The sequence below is a fragment of the Amia ocellicauda genome, chromosome 7 (genome assembly GCF_036373705.1).
Source record: "Amia ocellicauda isolate fAmiCal2 chromosome 7, fAmiCal2.hap1, whole genome shotgun sequence".
Taxonomy (NCBI): Eukaryota; Metazoa; Chordata; class Actinopteri; order Amiiformes; family Amiidae; genus Amia; species Amia ocellicauda.
The window spans coordinates 3,887,583-3,902,292 of record NC_089856.1 but is presented as its reverse complement, the minus strand read 5'-3'; the positions used below and the strand labels follow the sequence as shown (position 1 = coordinate 3,902,292).

At 49.3% G+C, this 14,710-nt stretch overlaps 1 protein-coding gene across 3 annotated transcripts; it reads right to left on the bottom strand.

Moving 5' to 3' along the window:
* Nucleotides 1–381: 381 nt before the first annotated feature.
* On the bottom strand, nt 382–14,202 carry tlcd4b (TLC domain containing 4b). 3 transcript variants are annotated; one of them, XR_010817315.1, is made up of 8 exons: nt 13,920–14,202; nt 11,157–11,309; nt 9,522–9,611; nt 7,243–7,301; nt 5,920–6,014; nt 5,370–5,443; nt 2,361–4,327; nt 382–1,196 (listed from the first exon to the last, which is right to left on the bottom strand). XR_010817315.1 is itself a non-coding variant. In XM_066707995.1 (7 exons), the coding sequence occupies exons 2-7, from the start codon at nt 11,300–11,302 to the stop codon at nt 3,991–3,993; spliced, it is 801 nt and encodes a 266-aa protein (XP_066564092.1). In that variant the 5' UTR covers nt 11,303–11,309; nt 13,920–14,202; the 3' UTR covers nt 382–3,990. The 3 variants fall into 3 exon arrangements, 2 of the variants coding, with proteins under 2 accessions (XP_066564092.1, XP_066564093.1); XM_066707995.1 differs by having other exon boundaries at nt 382–4,327; XM_066707996.1 differs by lacking the exon at nt 13,920–14,202 and adding an exon at nt 13,456–13,535 and having other exon boundaries at nt 382–4,327.
* Nucleotides 14,203–14,710: the final 508 nt, after the last annotated feature.

The window sequence follows — 14,710 nt, the reverse complement described above, 5'->3', positions numbered from 1 at the left end:
CCAACCACTCTTATTATACAGTCAGCACTGTATGACCTTACATAGGTGAAAGTGGGGACAAGTGGCAGACATAGAGGAGAAATGATCAAAACAACAAAAACAAAATATATAATAATATGTGTGTGTGTAGGACAACTGGCAAATTACCATGAGACTTTACTTGGGTACTAATATGACGATTAAGAATATGTACTGTAGATATATATTAAAATAGGTCAATTAAAGTCCACACAAGGGGCACAATTACATTGATGCCACTAGGAATTCACCTGTTAGATTAAAATATATGTATGTGAAAACTAAAGACAAAGTAGAACATGTTTGCAAATCCTTACTGAAACATAGACAGTATATCTTAAGGTGCTGTTAAAACATTCATAATAAAATGTAGAATAAGCTTTAATCGTATTCATCAATGTAATTTTACAACTTGTACCGAGTTTAATTTGACGATGTTTTTTGACAAGGATATTCTTCATATTAGTTCCAGCAGTGCCTGAATTAATTCTCTTCAATGCTGTCCGCTTTACACACACATCTTCTGAATATGTTGAGGAACAGGCTATCAGCTAAGGCTCAGTTGCTATTTTCTCCAATGTAATTCATATAATAAATCACAGGATTAACACTAAGTGGGTTTTTTTGGGGAACACTGATACAGTAGTACATTAAAGTAAATATGTGCTTTAGAAACCAACAGACAGTACCTGCATATTGAGGCAACTCTTAACAGAACCTTCCACAACCCTCACATCCCAAACGGCCTGAACCCCAACCTCATGTCAAGCCAACATTTACCGGGGACTCTCATCCAGACCAAAACGCAACCACATTTTCCTCACTTTATGTCAATGCATTATTTAGCAAAATATACATCTACTGTGTAGGTTTGTATGGGCCTATATCTGTTTAAATCAAAGCTTTGGACGTTTAGTGAAAAACGTCACACAAAAACATCTGAAAAGTGCACAAGGCTAGTGTTGAATTACACAACTCTGTGGATCAGGCCAAGCTCAGGATTCTCAGTCAGGTTTCTTTCTCAACGGGACGGGGCAGCTGGGGATGGTTGGTGTGTCACACAAGATCTGTTGTGTAGCAGATGTGTGTGTTTTAAGCTTGGAAAGGTTGGGAAACACTGCCCGGGCCGGGTTCAGAGCTCGAAGACGCCTCCAGGCTCTTCTCGGGGCTGCTCGACGCTGCGAAGATACATAACAATCACAAAAGAGACAACATTGCTTCCTCCGAGATTTGTTTTCCTTTACCCCCTCAAAATGCAGGTTTATTGAAGTACTTTCAAGTAATCTTATCCTACTTCTCGGCTAGTACAACGTTGGGAGTCGGGGGGTGAGGTCCCGACCGAGTTCCATTACAGATATAGGCACAGGGATGGATGTGGTGGATTCCCAAGAAAATAACAAAGGGAGCTGCATCAATGAAAGAAAGTAAATAATAATAATAATAATAATAATAATAATAATAATAATAATAATTGCATTGCTTAAAAGAACAAATCTGGACTGATAAAAACAAAAGAAACAATGTCATTAGTCTCATAGTGGATTCTAGTTGATTGGTGTGAAATCACTTTAACTTCTTCGTAAAGGTAGTGTCTGTAGGTCAGATGGGATGCTGCTACTCGATTATATTGATTAACACTGAAGGGCTGTGAAGGTGTCAGGATCCACTGGTTTCTGTTCGGACGCCCCGTCTGAGACCTGGAATCGCAAACAGGGTGCAAAGTCTGGGAGCACGAGTGGACGACCGAAGGCAGGCTCTGCTAATGTAGGATTGGCCTCTGCAGCAATCGCACATTAGAAACCTCTGTGTCGTCCTCTTCAAGGGAGGAGAAAGAGCACCTCGAGAAAAAGAAGCTGCCTGTCGGGTTCTAAGATTGCAGCATAGGACCGGATTAACCCCCCCCCTTCATCCATCCACACGCCAATTGTGCCGCACAAGAGCGGGGGGCTTCCGTCCGTCTCCTGCAGAGCCACGTGATTGGCCCCCCGTCAGGTCGGTCACCATGGAATGGGTTTAAAGGCCTCCTCCGATTGGCTTGATTAATCCTAGACTGCATTCCAATATCCCAGACACCCCACCCTCTGACACGGACACCTGTCTCTTGCAGTGGCTTCCACATAAGTAAGGCAGGGGTTAAAAAAATAAACTTGATTTGTGTCTTTTGTTCTCATCTAATCAATAACATTAACAGTGTAATAGATATAATACAACTGCATGGTTATTGTTGACAATATAAAAGTACCAGGTTGAACCATGCAGAGCTCCTGTCCAAATCCAGGACCTGATCCCCGAGATCGTACAACCTCTGCACGTAAACCAGAAACACCTGCTTTTACCTTTACCTGAAACATCAATAAGGCCACGTGTGGTCCAAAGGTCCCTGGCGGTACAGAAGGAACGGATCTAGCGTTTGTGGTGGACCTTCCACAGCAACACAACACAACACTGCCCCACGTTTATGACAGGTAGTTGCTGCCCAAGATGGGGGAAGACATCAGGACAAGAATGTGTGGGTCTTCATCAGCGAGGGCCGGCAAACTGGACGTCCACCTGGACACAGAGCCCAAAAAAGCGAGGGAAGTTAGTTTACGGGCAAAAGGTGTGTGGATGGGAAAGAGATGTCAGCCTGGGCCGACAACTGGGGGTCACCCCTCATTGGGACTGGGGCAGATTAGGAGGGGAAATCTGCAGCGCTGAGGTATCATGTAACTGACTACTGTGGACGTGTAGGAGGGAATGGTGGGAAGCCACTCAGGGAAGTCTGGGACAAAGTCATCAGCCAATGGGAGTGGGATACTTCAGTGATCACAATCCTCAAGACTGATGAGCTTCCAGAGACTGTGCAAGAAAGACGGGCGGAATGGTCTCTGGTTTTAAAAAAGAACAAATACAACAACATCAACAGAAACCAACACACACTCGCACTCCATTTTGTGCTTGGCCTTGTGTTGCTGTGCGACTACCTCCTGTGTCAAGGTGAAGTTCGCTTCCATAGGGTCTGTCTGCAGGGCAGCTGGTGGACGGGGTCACAAAGAGGGCTGCAGGGCAGGCACACATCTGTCAGGATAGAAGGGGGGAAGTTGGCAGTGCTGGCACCAGAGAGCAGGAAGACTAGGTTGGTGGGTGGGTGGGCAGCTAGGCAAGTAGGAGAACAGGTGGGTGATTAGGTCAGCAACTTAGGCAGGTGGGTAGATGAGTGGGTGGTTGGGCAGGTAAGTAGGTTGGATGTGCAGGCCCCTCGGTGTCTGTCTGGGGTGTAGGCATCGTGTTTATGAGGTCCAAGAGTTGCGAGCAGCTTCAATCAGTTCGCAGCAGTTCTGTGTGGTTCTGGAGGGAGGAGTGGGTGGGAATGAAATGGGGCGGCCGGGCACAGGAGACTCTGCGTGATCCGTCCCAGCCTTTATCCCAGCCTGCCTTGCAATATCACCCCCACGGCAGCACAGCAGAGCAGCAGGATTCACAGTATCTGGTCCCTCGCAGGCCCCTGGAGGATACCCACCTGGGGGAATTAGGGAGGGTGGGGAGGCAATGACACTCTTGTCAGAGGAAAGGGCTGCTCTGTTGCGAAAGAGAGCCCCTGGAGTCCCAGCAAAGGGGGTGTCTTCATACAGTAAAATCCACTCCAGGAGTGGTTGCCCCACCAGGGACCCCCTGTGTCGGCTGGACGGCTAGCTCTCATTCCAGCCCCAAGTTGTTGTCATCACCAAACTACTTGACCGCCTTCCTCCTGCCCAAGAGCTTGCGAACAGCTGACAGGGTCCACTGGGGCAGCGAGGGGCTCAGCTGGGCCCAAAGCCGGCCGACACAGGGGGTCCGCCACACCAGGGAGGGGAGCCACCGCAAGGCAAACCGATCCATTATAATGCAATGGCAGCCAGCCTGAAAACGGACACACTGCAGGGCAGGAGGGCTGCTTTGCCGGTTGGGGGCGAGGTGGGGTTCGGGGGAGGACCAGGGAGATGGGGGGCATCCTCAGTCTCTGTGGTTATTGGCGATGGGGGGGGGACCAGCCTCAGAGGACTCCTTGGCCTTCCTCCGGGTGCCCGTCAGCACCCCGTAACAGCCCCGGGCGATGCGGTACATCCAGATGACGTTGAGGATGTCCAGGCTGACGCTGGAGAGGATCCAGGCCACCTGCGCCCCCAGGCCCAGGCGCTCGAAGGCGGGTGTGCCCAGCGTGGACAGGACACGGCCGTAGTAGGAGGGCATGACGGCGATGCGCACCACGAAGAACACCGCTGACATGGCCATCCCGTTCAGCACCACCCGCCAGTCCGAGCGCGGGTACGAGAGCGCGTTGAAGAACCACCTGACACAGGGGGAAAACCGCGGGAGGGAATTACTTTGGTGTGTGTAATGTGTGTAATGTGTGTGTGTGTGTGTCTGTGCGCATGGGTGTGTGTGTGTGTGTGTCTAAGTGTATTACATGTGTGCGTATGTGTGTGCGTCATGTGCCCAATCCATCGTGTGTGACTATACCTTATATTTGTAATTCAGGAGTTTGGACAACCCCATCAAACATGTATTCAAAGCTAAATAGAGTCTATATTGGCCTTGACTGAGCGAACGATGACCTGGCCATGAGGATGAGCCCATCGAACCCCCCCGTTAGGTGGAGTGAGGCACGGAGCTGTTGCAAAGGCAGTGTTTGGGGGTGGGGCAGGGATGCAGAGCAAGGAATGCTGGTAAAGTGTGTTTGTTGCCGGACACTAATGCTCAGGAAGGTGCAAGATTGGGGTTGTCCTCCTCAGCTTCAGTTTAAAACTCTATTATCTGTTATACGTGTGTATATATATATATATATATATATATATATATATATATATTACAAACAATGTTATCTGGTGATTCATGCAGTTTAATAAAAACACCCAAAACTAGGCTGACTCATCCATTATATATATTTTTCAAAGTTGATGAATACCGAATGGAGGGCTGAGTGTGTGTGTTAACTTTGGACTGGCATTCCATGGAGTTCTAGGATTGATTAACAAGGGAATTTAACTCTAAATCACTTTGAAAAATAACTAGCACATTTATATATTATACTTTTAATAAAACAGTAATACATCTCTCTCCCTCCATCCCTCCTTCTCCCCATCTATTTTTCTGTCTGTCTCTGTCTGTCATTCTGTCTCTCTCCCCCATCTCTTTATCTCGCTCTGACATTCCCTCTGTCTGTCTCTCTCTGTCTGTCTTTGTCCTGTCTGTGTCTCTCTCTACACCAAGAGATCAAGCTGGAGAGGGACAGAGTAAGAGAGTGAGAGAGTGAGAAAAGATAGCATGCGAGAGCTGGTGATGAGGCGAGAGAGAGAGAGAGAGAGAGAGAGAGCGCGGTCAATGCCACTCACCGCTGGTTGACGAAGGGGGTGGAGAGCTCGGAGAGGAGACGGAAATTGGCGAAGTACGGCAACAGGCCTCGGCTCTGGAACAGAGGACAGGGCATCAGCACACAGAGGCTGGCACCAGAACCACGCCACCTTCCCTCGGGCCACATGACGCGCATTTTACACGTCACGTACAGCAGAGACGCAACGGCTCTGTCACGTGTAAAGGATCGGCCGACGGATCCAGAGCCGCCACTCTCGGTGAGTGAGCCGAATCGGTGATGCTGTTTGCCCTGTACGAGAATTCAGCCTCTCTTCACATTTTTGTAATTGAATGGTACCCGATTTTAGAAGGAATTCAAAACATTAGATAGTGTGAATCATCGATGGGATTTAAATGTGCGATAGCAAACAAACAGAATCTGGTCAGGGCCTCGTCTCCAGCTGAATCTCTGCCTGAGTTTCGTTGTGACCGAAACATGCTTAGTCATCCGGTCAGGCATGAGTATCTCAAATTCTTCGTCCCCTTTTAGTAAAGCTTATCGAGGGTGGACGTATCCGTTTCCCTCCTTACCAGCACGTATCCGTAGGCGTAGAGCGCCGCCAAGTGGTGACAAACGAAGAAGCTGTCTCCGATGGCGCTCCAGTTACAGGCCAGCAGCAGCAGATCTGTGGGGAAGGGGGAGGAAGGGAAAGAGAACATCACCACCAAAAAAATAAAAAAACGAGAGAGAGCGCCGTCTCCCTCTAGTGGAATCTCCACAAAACGGCAGCTAGTGAAACCTACTTGGGCTCATTCAAATGCATTCAAAACACCTTCCCACCCCTGAGTATTCTCCTGCAGCGTTTCATTTTCTGCACGCCTGGGGTCCATTATATGTTACACTGGCAAAAACGAAATAACTAAATACCTTGCATTGCTGAGATTGCTTCATTGTTCAGCCACCTCACAATACGTCGTTTCTGTACAGGAGACTTAACGTAATTGTTTTGTTTGTTTCCAAAACACAAGCCTCAAGACATTGTGACAACAGATTAAAGTGCAAACAAGCAATCGGAGGAGGCGTTTGCCGTATTGTTTGAGCTGTACAGGTTGGGCTTGTCTGTCAGGAGTGGCTGTCGATTGGGTGTCTGAGGTTGGCCAGCGCTCACCCGTGAAGGAGATTTGTGAATCGTAGCAACTGGAAAAGCAAAGGGTGCATCATGGAATAAACAAATTAAAAGATTGGGCTGTAAGCTCCCAGCGTTGGGCTCGTGCTGCAGACAGAGGCAGAAAGGTGTTTTGTGAAAGATTAAAGACTGAGCACCTCTGTGAGCGGCCGCCGATAGCAGGGAGGGAGAAGAGGCCGGGGCTGAAAAACGAGCTCACGGTCTCAGCCCAGAATGTGCTCCAGCAGCTCTGACTTGTACAACTTGTTTGTGGGGGGAGGGTTGAGACAAGCCAAGAAAACATGTACTTTATCTGTGTGTCTATTTATAACTTTCCAGTTAATGTTTCCAGTAACTTTCTCTTTGCTAGCTCTCCCAGTTCTGGATTCGTCAACTGTTTATCAGGTTTGTAGGGGTGAACCTCATACTGGGGATGGCTCAGGACAGACAGACAGGTTCTAGGCCTGTCTGTCTGCCTGCCTGCCTGTTATGCAATCAGTTTTCCACAGTCCCGTGCAAAATGCTGTACTGGTGCATCATGGGTGGGGACTGATGCCACTCTCACTGGGGGGCTGTTCTGTTATGCAACAGTCCGAAGGGAACCCAGGCAGTCTCTAGCCCCGCCTACCCCTGCCAGTGTTCAGCCAATTGGGGCGCCCCCTCTTTCTGGGCAACCACTGGGTCTAAGTGTGGCCTACAGGGTCCAGTCTGCCCGCCAGAGAGGAGGCTCATCGAGGACGAGACTCACCATACAAGAGGTAGCCACAGGTTATCGCCACGTTGAGCTTCACCAGTTTGGGGTCCCCCCTGCAAAAGACAAAGACACACGACGCTGAGCAGCCGCTGGGGACAGAGCAGGAAGCCGGCCCTGATCTGGAGATGGGCAGCCGGCCACTATGGCTGGTCATTAACGATCAGTAATCTAATCAGCCCTCCTTGTAATCGTGCCACGCTCAGATAAAGCAAATCTTGGTGCTTCTGCGTTCGCCCTGTGTTTCCAGCTGATTAACATCCCCTCTCACTTCCCCTGGGTGAAGGCCAGGCTTTATTGCCCTCCAACCCAGGCAATCACCTCTCACCTATATAGCGGTTCAGATCACCCTTACAGTACACCGATTACACACACACACACACACACACACACACACACACACCTGATCTGCAGTGAGCTAAAGAGCTAAAGTGCTTTGACTGGAGCCTGAAACCAAGATCAGAATAGCAGCCGAGAATGAAACAAACTTGTGAAAAATAAAAGCAGACGGGTTCACAGGAAGCAGAAATCAGGAACTGCAATAGTCGATACCCAGTAAAACAACAACACAAAACCACAGAAGGACCTACAATAATCCTTCCCAGCCTGGATAATATTTCTCAGATGCATATTTCTTATTTATGTATTTTTACAGTATGTGATCCCTTTGCCTTGCGCCTGCACAAATGTCCTGCAGACATTTCTCTCGCACAAGACACACATCTGAGATGCACTGCTGAGTAATGCTAGGCCTGGCAGGGAGAGGGAGGGAGGGGATATCCTGGGACTGCGATACATCTTCCACAGGGTGAGAGACATGAAGGTACGACTTCCAGCCATCCCTTCACCCACAATTACCCACAATTTCATTCATCAGAAACAGTCAAGGTTACCGATGTGACTATCACCTTGATCACTGCATACAGAGCTGTCACGGGGCTATCGGTACAGACTGCGACAATGTCATCATATACAGAGGACCGGAGGAGGCGTCTCAGGTTCAAAGGCACCTTTGGTCTAATTCAGCTCGGCTTAGAAAAAGAAAAAAAGGGAAAAAAGCTACTTAAGGGATTCCACAGCCTAGCTGCCACACTGGAGGTTTTGTTTCCTGTGATTAACTCAGTAAAAACAAAAAATAAAACCCCTGCAAAGAACTGGAGTGAGGTTTGGTCTTAACTGTGATGGGCTGCCCCGAGTTCGGCCGGAAAGAAAGGGGGGGGGGGAAAATCAGGAAAAGAACAAAAACAAACATACAGACAAATGGATGGGGGAAACGGGATAACAAGGAAAATAAGAACAAAACTAAATGACAGGCAGAGAGGAGAGCTCAGAAGAGGACAGGAAAAGGACCACAAACTGGATAATACAGGCTAAAAGAAAGGGGAAGCGGGGAGAAAGAGAAATAGGAGAAGAAAAATGAAGTGAAAGAGTAGACAGAAAGAGGGGTTGGAAAGGCGAGAGAGAGAGAGAGAGAAAGAGACAAAGGCCTTGGGGAGGAAGGGAGAGAAAGATAGGCACCTTGTTTAAAGACCTTGCCTACTTTATCTACTAACAGATAAAGCGTCTTCCCAAAAAACCCTACTGCCACAACCCCCTCTCTCTCTCTCTCTCCCTCCCTCTCTCTCCCTCTCCCTCTCTCTCTCTCTCTCTCTCTCTCTGAATGGGAGAGTGACAGAGCCCCAGCAAGTGTAAGACAATGGGAGAGCTGGCCCTAGGGCAGGTGGGGGGAGTGTCACATGGGGACTGGGCTGTTAAAGAGGCGTTGTTTGTCATGAAAGGGGGCCTTGTTCGCAGGACTGTTCTTCGAGAGAGAGAGGGGGGGAGGAGAGAGAAAGAGAGAAGGGGGGGGAGGAGAGAGAGAGACAGTGCAACAGAGGCAGGCAGCAACCTGTCCGACTGGGACCGCTCCACTCACGAGTGCACACCCTGCGCTGGGATTGTGGGTATAAATCGAGATTATAAATCCAGATTTTTCCACCTTTTCCCATGATGCAATCCTGTCTTTCAAAACAGGAATCATTTTCTCAAGGCCAGTGTGTGTGTGTATTCTGTCTATTACATCCAGGATTTGCAGAGAGGGCCCACTTTGTCAACACGGCCATCAGCTCCCCCAGGATGAGGTCTACTTAGCACTCAGCCATTTCCCACCGGACCCCCTTCTGGGGAGTCCTAAGTGCCACTAAACCCTTCTTCCTAATCGGAGCCCTCCTTCTGCCCCTGGCTGCCGGTGTGTTTCTGTCGATAAAGTGGTGTGCGGGGCGGGGGGGCTCTCTTACCACACGGGGTCTTCATTCACAGCGTCGTCAAACCACAGGATGTACAGGCAGAGGAGACCCACGACGAGTGCGTGCACTGTGGACACGAGCCTGGAACACAGACACACAACACACAGGGAGGTGTAAGTCACAGCCCACAAACGCGTCCCATTAACAGGGTGTTGAAGGCTTTGGTGCACGATTTTATTCCTGTAGAAGTATCCACAGCTCGCTCAGGGAACACCACGCAGCATAAACTCACTAGGGGCTGGACGGTTAAACTCTGAACAGTACGTGGAGTAACTACAATTGGATTCCTGTCCAGTGCATTCATTCCCACTTTCAAAAACCTTTCTGGTTGGCTGATTCATGCAGCGACACGGTATCTTTCCAAACACCTCTCTACCTTCAACGCTAGCTCACCCACAGCCAGCATTTGTGGACACAAAAAATAAAACGGCTGCCTCTTTCTCCCCGTCTGAGATAGGGTGCTACCTTGGCTGAATCGCCACTCGAATCTCGCCTCCCAAACAGCTGTGATTAGACACTGTGTGTATTGGCACGCTACACTACGGTGAATGACATGGTTTTGTTTTTTTAGGGTAATTCCACTGTTACACAACAGCCTTGAACAAGACCTTTGGAGCCTTATCTTACAAGAGCGGGGGAGGGGGGGAGAACCCTGCCCTGTCCCTACTTGCTCTTATCACCACACACCCAGATACGCTGGCTCAGCAAATATCTCATCGCAGGAGATATTCACCCGACCAAGTCGTGGCGAATCTGTAACACTTTGTTTCTTCTCGGAGACAGCTCTAGCAAAGGTAGAGACCCTGGAAAATAGTGAGACCTGTCACAGGAGATGGACTGGGACCGCTGGTTCTGTAGCCCCCCGAGAGGAAGCGGCAAGGGGAAGGGTTTCATGGGTGCGCAAGCCTGATTACGCTCCGACCGACTCCGCCGGCCTGTTTCTGGGCCTCCGTTGACGGCTCCAGCATGTACAGGGTGATTATGCTGAGGCACAAACCAGGAAGAGCCATCAATATGCAAACCCAGCCTGCGCGTGACTCTCCTGCCGTTCCATTAGGCTTGCCCCCCCCAGCCCCTCTTAAAGCCCAAGCACTTTTATGGCCTTTTATTTTGCGTTACAAGCCTGGCTGGGCACTACAGCCATCCGAGAACGACGCAGCAGACACTATAAACGAGAAGAGTCCACTTTCGCACTCGCAAAAGGTAACTTTTAAAGAGCAAACATGTTTTTATAGCATCATATATCCGCACTTGTCGCTCCGGCCCTTTTTAAGTGTCTTTTCGAGTAGAGTGTTCTTTTGACGGCTCCCATCCTGATGCACTCGTCAGGTGGAGTGACAGGGGCGGTGTTTACACGGTCCATTTGCTGTAGGTCAGGACTTATTGAAGGGGGCTACGGCTGGCTACGCTTTATAATTAAAGGAACAGTTTCCCGTAAACACAGTTGTCAAGGCCGTTTCTGCAGTGGGGCGAGTGTGACGCCAGCCTGCGGTTTGCAGTTTGCCTGTGTGATGCGGTTGGGCCTGGGTTTGTGGAAACTCTCTTCCCTGGCATCTCCCTCGGTCAGCCCTGTCTCTCCCCATCTCCCCGTCTGTCTGTCTCTCCCTCTGCCTCCTCTCGGTGTACCTGGAGTTCCATTCTGTGTGTTTGGAGTCTGGCACCCTCTTGAAACTTGGACACAATGCCACAGATACCCAGGGGCTGGCCACCTTGAACATCAGCTGGAAAACCACAAAGCTGCCCAGAACCACCGTCAACTCTGCCATCTCCATAGCTGCCCTGCACACACAGAGAGAGAGAGGATTGATTTCTTTTAACAATTGTTCAATTTTTTGGTATACATTTTTTATATATGCCCAGCACACATACTGGCAGAACCTTGTCACGAAGCCATTCTCTGTTTCTTTACTTCTTGTCTGTACGCTGTTTCCAAAAGAGAGGAGTGTTGCAACAGAATAAATACACATAAACCAACTTCCCTTCGCTGTTATTTGCCCATTGGCTTTCAACACACTGTATGAGGTCAGTAACAAACAAAATGGGAAAAACCTAAAAGAACAGATTTCTAGGAAAGCAGAATTCCCCCCCCCACCCTTTTGGTATACAAGTACCCTCACTCGCACTTCCTGTTCCTGCTAGGTGAGCCTGCCACCGTGACATGGCACCGTCGTTTTCGCTTTGAACGGTTTGCAAAAGCACAGGCAGGTCACAGCAGCCCTCCAGCACACACAGGTTCTCTCAACTGCTACTGAACGGGACACACTGCATCCCCCTCCCCTTGTTTCTTTGCCAAGTACATCAGAAGAAAGCCTACTTTTGAGTTTTCATTTTGGCTTAATTATCCAGAGTGACACATACAGAGGCCTGGTGCACCGGGGGGATGTATTCCCATCACACTGGGTTTCCGGGACTTTAAACACACCCGGCGCTCAATGGAAATGGACACTTTTTCAGATCTCAGCTCATTTTCCGACTGGCCTTTTTTTAATGTGTGTATTTTCAGCCTTCTGCGGAGGACGCATGTCTACCATGTCGGGAAAAGAAAGACAGAAAAGTAAATAATTTTATAAAAATCGATGAAAACCAGGGGGGAAATCACCCGAGATCTGGACTGCTAATGAACACCAGCTGGCGCAGCCCACACTTGCCAATCTCCGATCATTGAACTCCAGGGGGACGGTGGGGGGTTCAATGTCCCAGAGTGACCTGAAAGCTACAGCAATTAGTCCAGGACGTTTATCAGAGAGTCCGTGAGAGTGTGGAGGATATTGTGTAAAGCTGTCTATAGACTGGCTGTCTGAGCAGAGCCGCAGTACACATGCTAGTCAGACTGCTGACAGGTGTTCTGGGTCTTTAATATCATTTTTCTTATGGTTTTCCATCTTCCTATTAATGATAGAAAAACAAACAACATTTACTCTTTTTTTGTACCCCTGTTAGACCCCTACTGTTGGTGTTGGCTTACTCAACCCAACCTGAACCCAATGCCCCTTTGATAAGATCTACAAGGCCAATTACTTATTTCTTTCTTTCTTTCTTTCCCTCCCTCTCTCTCTCTCTCCACATTATTAAATTTACACCTTGGCTGCTGCTCTCCATCCCTACTTGTCCCCGACCAGCAGTCAGGTTGGGGGTCAGTGCGGTGCCAGTGACATTTAAGATCAGGAAGCCTCTGTCAAAACAGAGTTACAAGGACCCCTCAACCATCTTGAATGTATACTACTACTTACAATAGAGATATTCATACAAACATATGGAAGAGGTTTTAGTGCACGGACAGTATTAAATTGTGCGAATGAATTTAAAGACCGTTTCCGTGAATGGCGCATCCTGCGACTGGAAATGCACTTTACTCCATACAATAGCTAGGTACACAGACCACACACCATATACTGTCCATCATCGTACTTCAGGGCTATCAAGCGCTACTAGATCGGATTTCCACCCTCGCCATCCTTAGGTATCAAGTATCAGTCGGCCGTTTTCCGATCACTTGACTGCCCATGTTTTCCCATCTACCGCCCGTACAACCGGCCACGCTTGCCGCTTTCTCTTTCTGCGCAGAGCAGGATTTGGCTTGCATACCGGGAGGGGGGTGAGAGAGGGGAGCAGCCCTTCATTTTCCTACACAACTTTGCACAAAGAAACTCATTTATATTCAACCCCCAGTCTCTAGTTACCGCACGATGAATACTCAAGTGCGCTTTCTCTCCGTCTGTGCACAAAAATAAAGCATCGGGCATCTGTATGCGCAAAGCCAGCTCACAATACTGCGCCGCTACAATGTTGCGGCGTCGCCGGGAAGAAACGTGTCGTGCAGGATCGGATTGAATTACTGTTGACAGCCGGAAAACAGCACTTCAGCGGTCAACGCATGTTTGGTTATTATGGCTGCTGTTCATAAATCATGTGGACGCGATTATACCGTGTGGCACCTTCACACGCCCGTGGATTGCGCCTGCGTGGTCACCCGAGAGCGATGCGTTCCGTCAGTTTTGTCTTCCAAGCAGTGCGCTTGTTGCGGGAGGAGGGGGCTTTGTGTGCCGGTGCTGCTGCTGGGAGGGGGGTTGCAGAAACAAAATGACGAAACGCAGGGGAGAGGGGCTGAAGAGCAAACCATACGGCCCCTGCGTGTCGTGATCAGGCACGAACCCCTGCGTGTGATTGCAGCGGCATACGTGTCCTATGCGTTTGCGCTCATTTCTTGCGGAGGCGTAACATAGCTCTATTTCTCTCTTTCAGCAAGACAGGAAAACGACAGTACTGTTGCGGAGCTGAAAGCAAGACAGGAAAGAAAGGAGCACATTGTTGACGATCGCTTTCTGTCGGGCGGCTGCAGCGCGTATCCCTGTTCAGTGGAACTCAACAGCAACGGAAGCGTGTAAATACCTGGCAAGAGGCGCATCAGTGAGTATCTGCACGGCTGTCTGTCTGTCTGTCTGTCTGTCTGTCTGTCTTTACTTCGCGCAGAGCAGCTCCGTCCGTGGGATCCCGTCTCCCGCTGCAGGCATGTGAGGAATGCGCGTCCGCCTCCCCGCCGGCTGCTGCAAGGAAAGTTTCGCTGTAAACTTTTTTCTTTTCCTTTTTTCCCTTGTCCTTCTTCTTCTTCTTCTTCTTCTTCTTCTTCTTCACCCCGTCTCCCTTTGGCATTGACAGCTCATATTGACCTGTGACGCCACTGCTGCCAGCCGCGCTGACTCCGCCCCCGGCCCGCCCCCGGACTCCACGCCCCGCGTAGACACGCCCCGCCGCCGCTAAACGTGCGTGCCGTGCGGGCGCGGTAACAAGCGGGCGCTTTGCGTGGTCAGCTTTCGAAATCTGAGATAAAACTAATGCATTTTAAATCAGCGGTTGCCAACCCTGGTCCCGGAGGACCCCCCACCCTGATGGTTTTTGTTCCAACCGAGCAATTAGCCTACTTAATTGAACCCTTAATTGAACTAATATTTTCCTTAAACAGTAGGGGGTTTAAGTATAACATGGAACCTATCTTATTAAGGAACCAACTTTTTATCAGTTACAAAATGTAATCAACTGTAACAAATGATTAGTTCAATTAAGTAATTGACAGCTCGGGTGGAAGAAAGCGCAGCAGGGTGGGGGGCCTCCAGGACCAGGGCTGGGACCCCCTGCTGTCAGTGACCCACAGAGTCGTCAAAGGCTAAAAAGGCTTTCATATC

Bases quoted from the DNA above. Each gene is read 5' to 3' on its own strand.
- tlcd4b (XM_066707995.1), bottom strand. From the start codon at position 11,302: ATGGAGATGGCAGAGTTGACGGTGGTTCTGGGCAGCTTTGTGGTTTTC. The intron at 5,444-5,919 runs GTAAGGAGGGAA...CCTCTGTTCCAG, and splicing joins ACGCCTACGGATACGTGCTG to AGCCGAGGCCTGTTGCCGTA. The intron at 4,328-5,369 runs GTGAGTGGCATT...CCCCTGTGTCAG, and splicing joins ACCCCCTTCGTCAACCAGCG to GTGGTTCTTCAACGCGCTCT.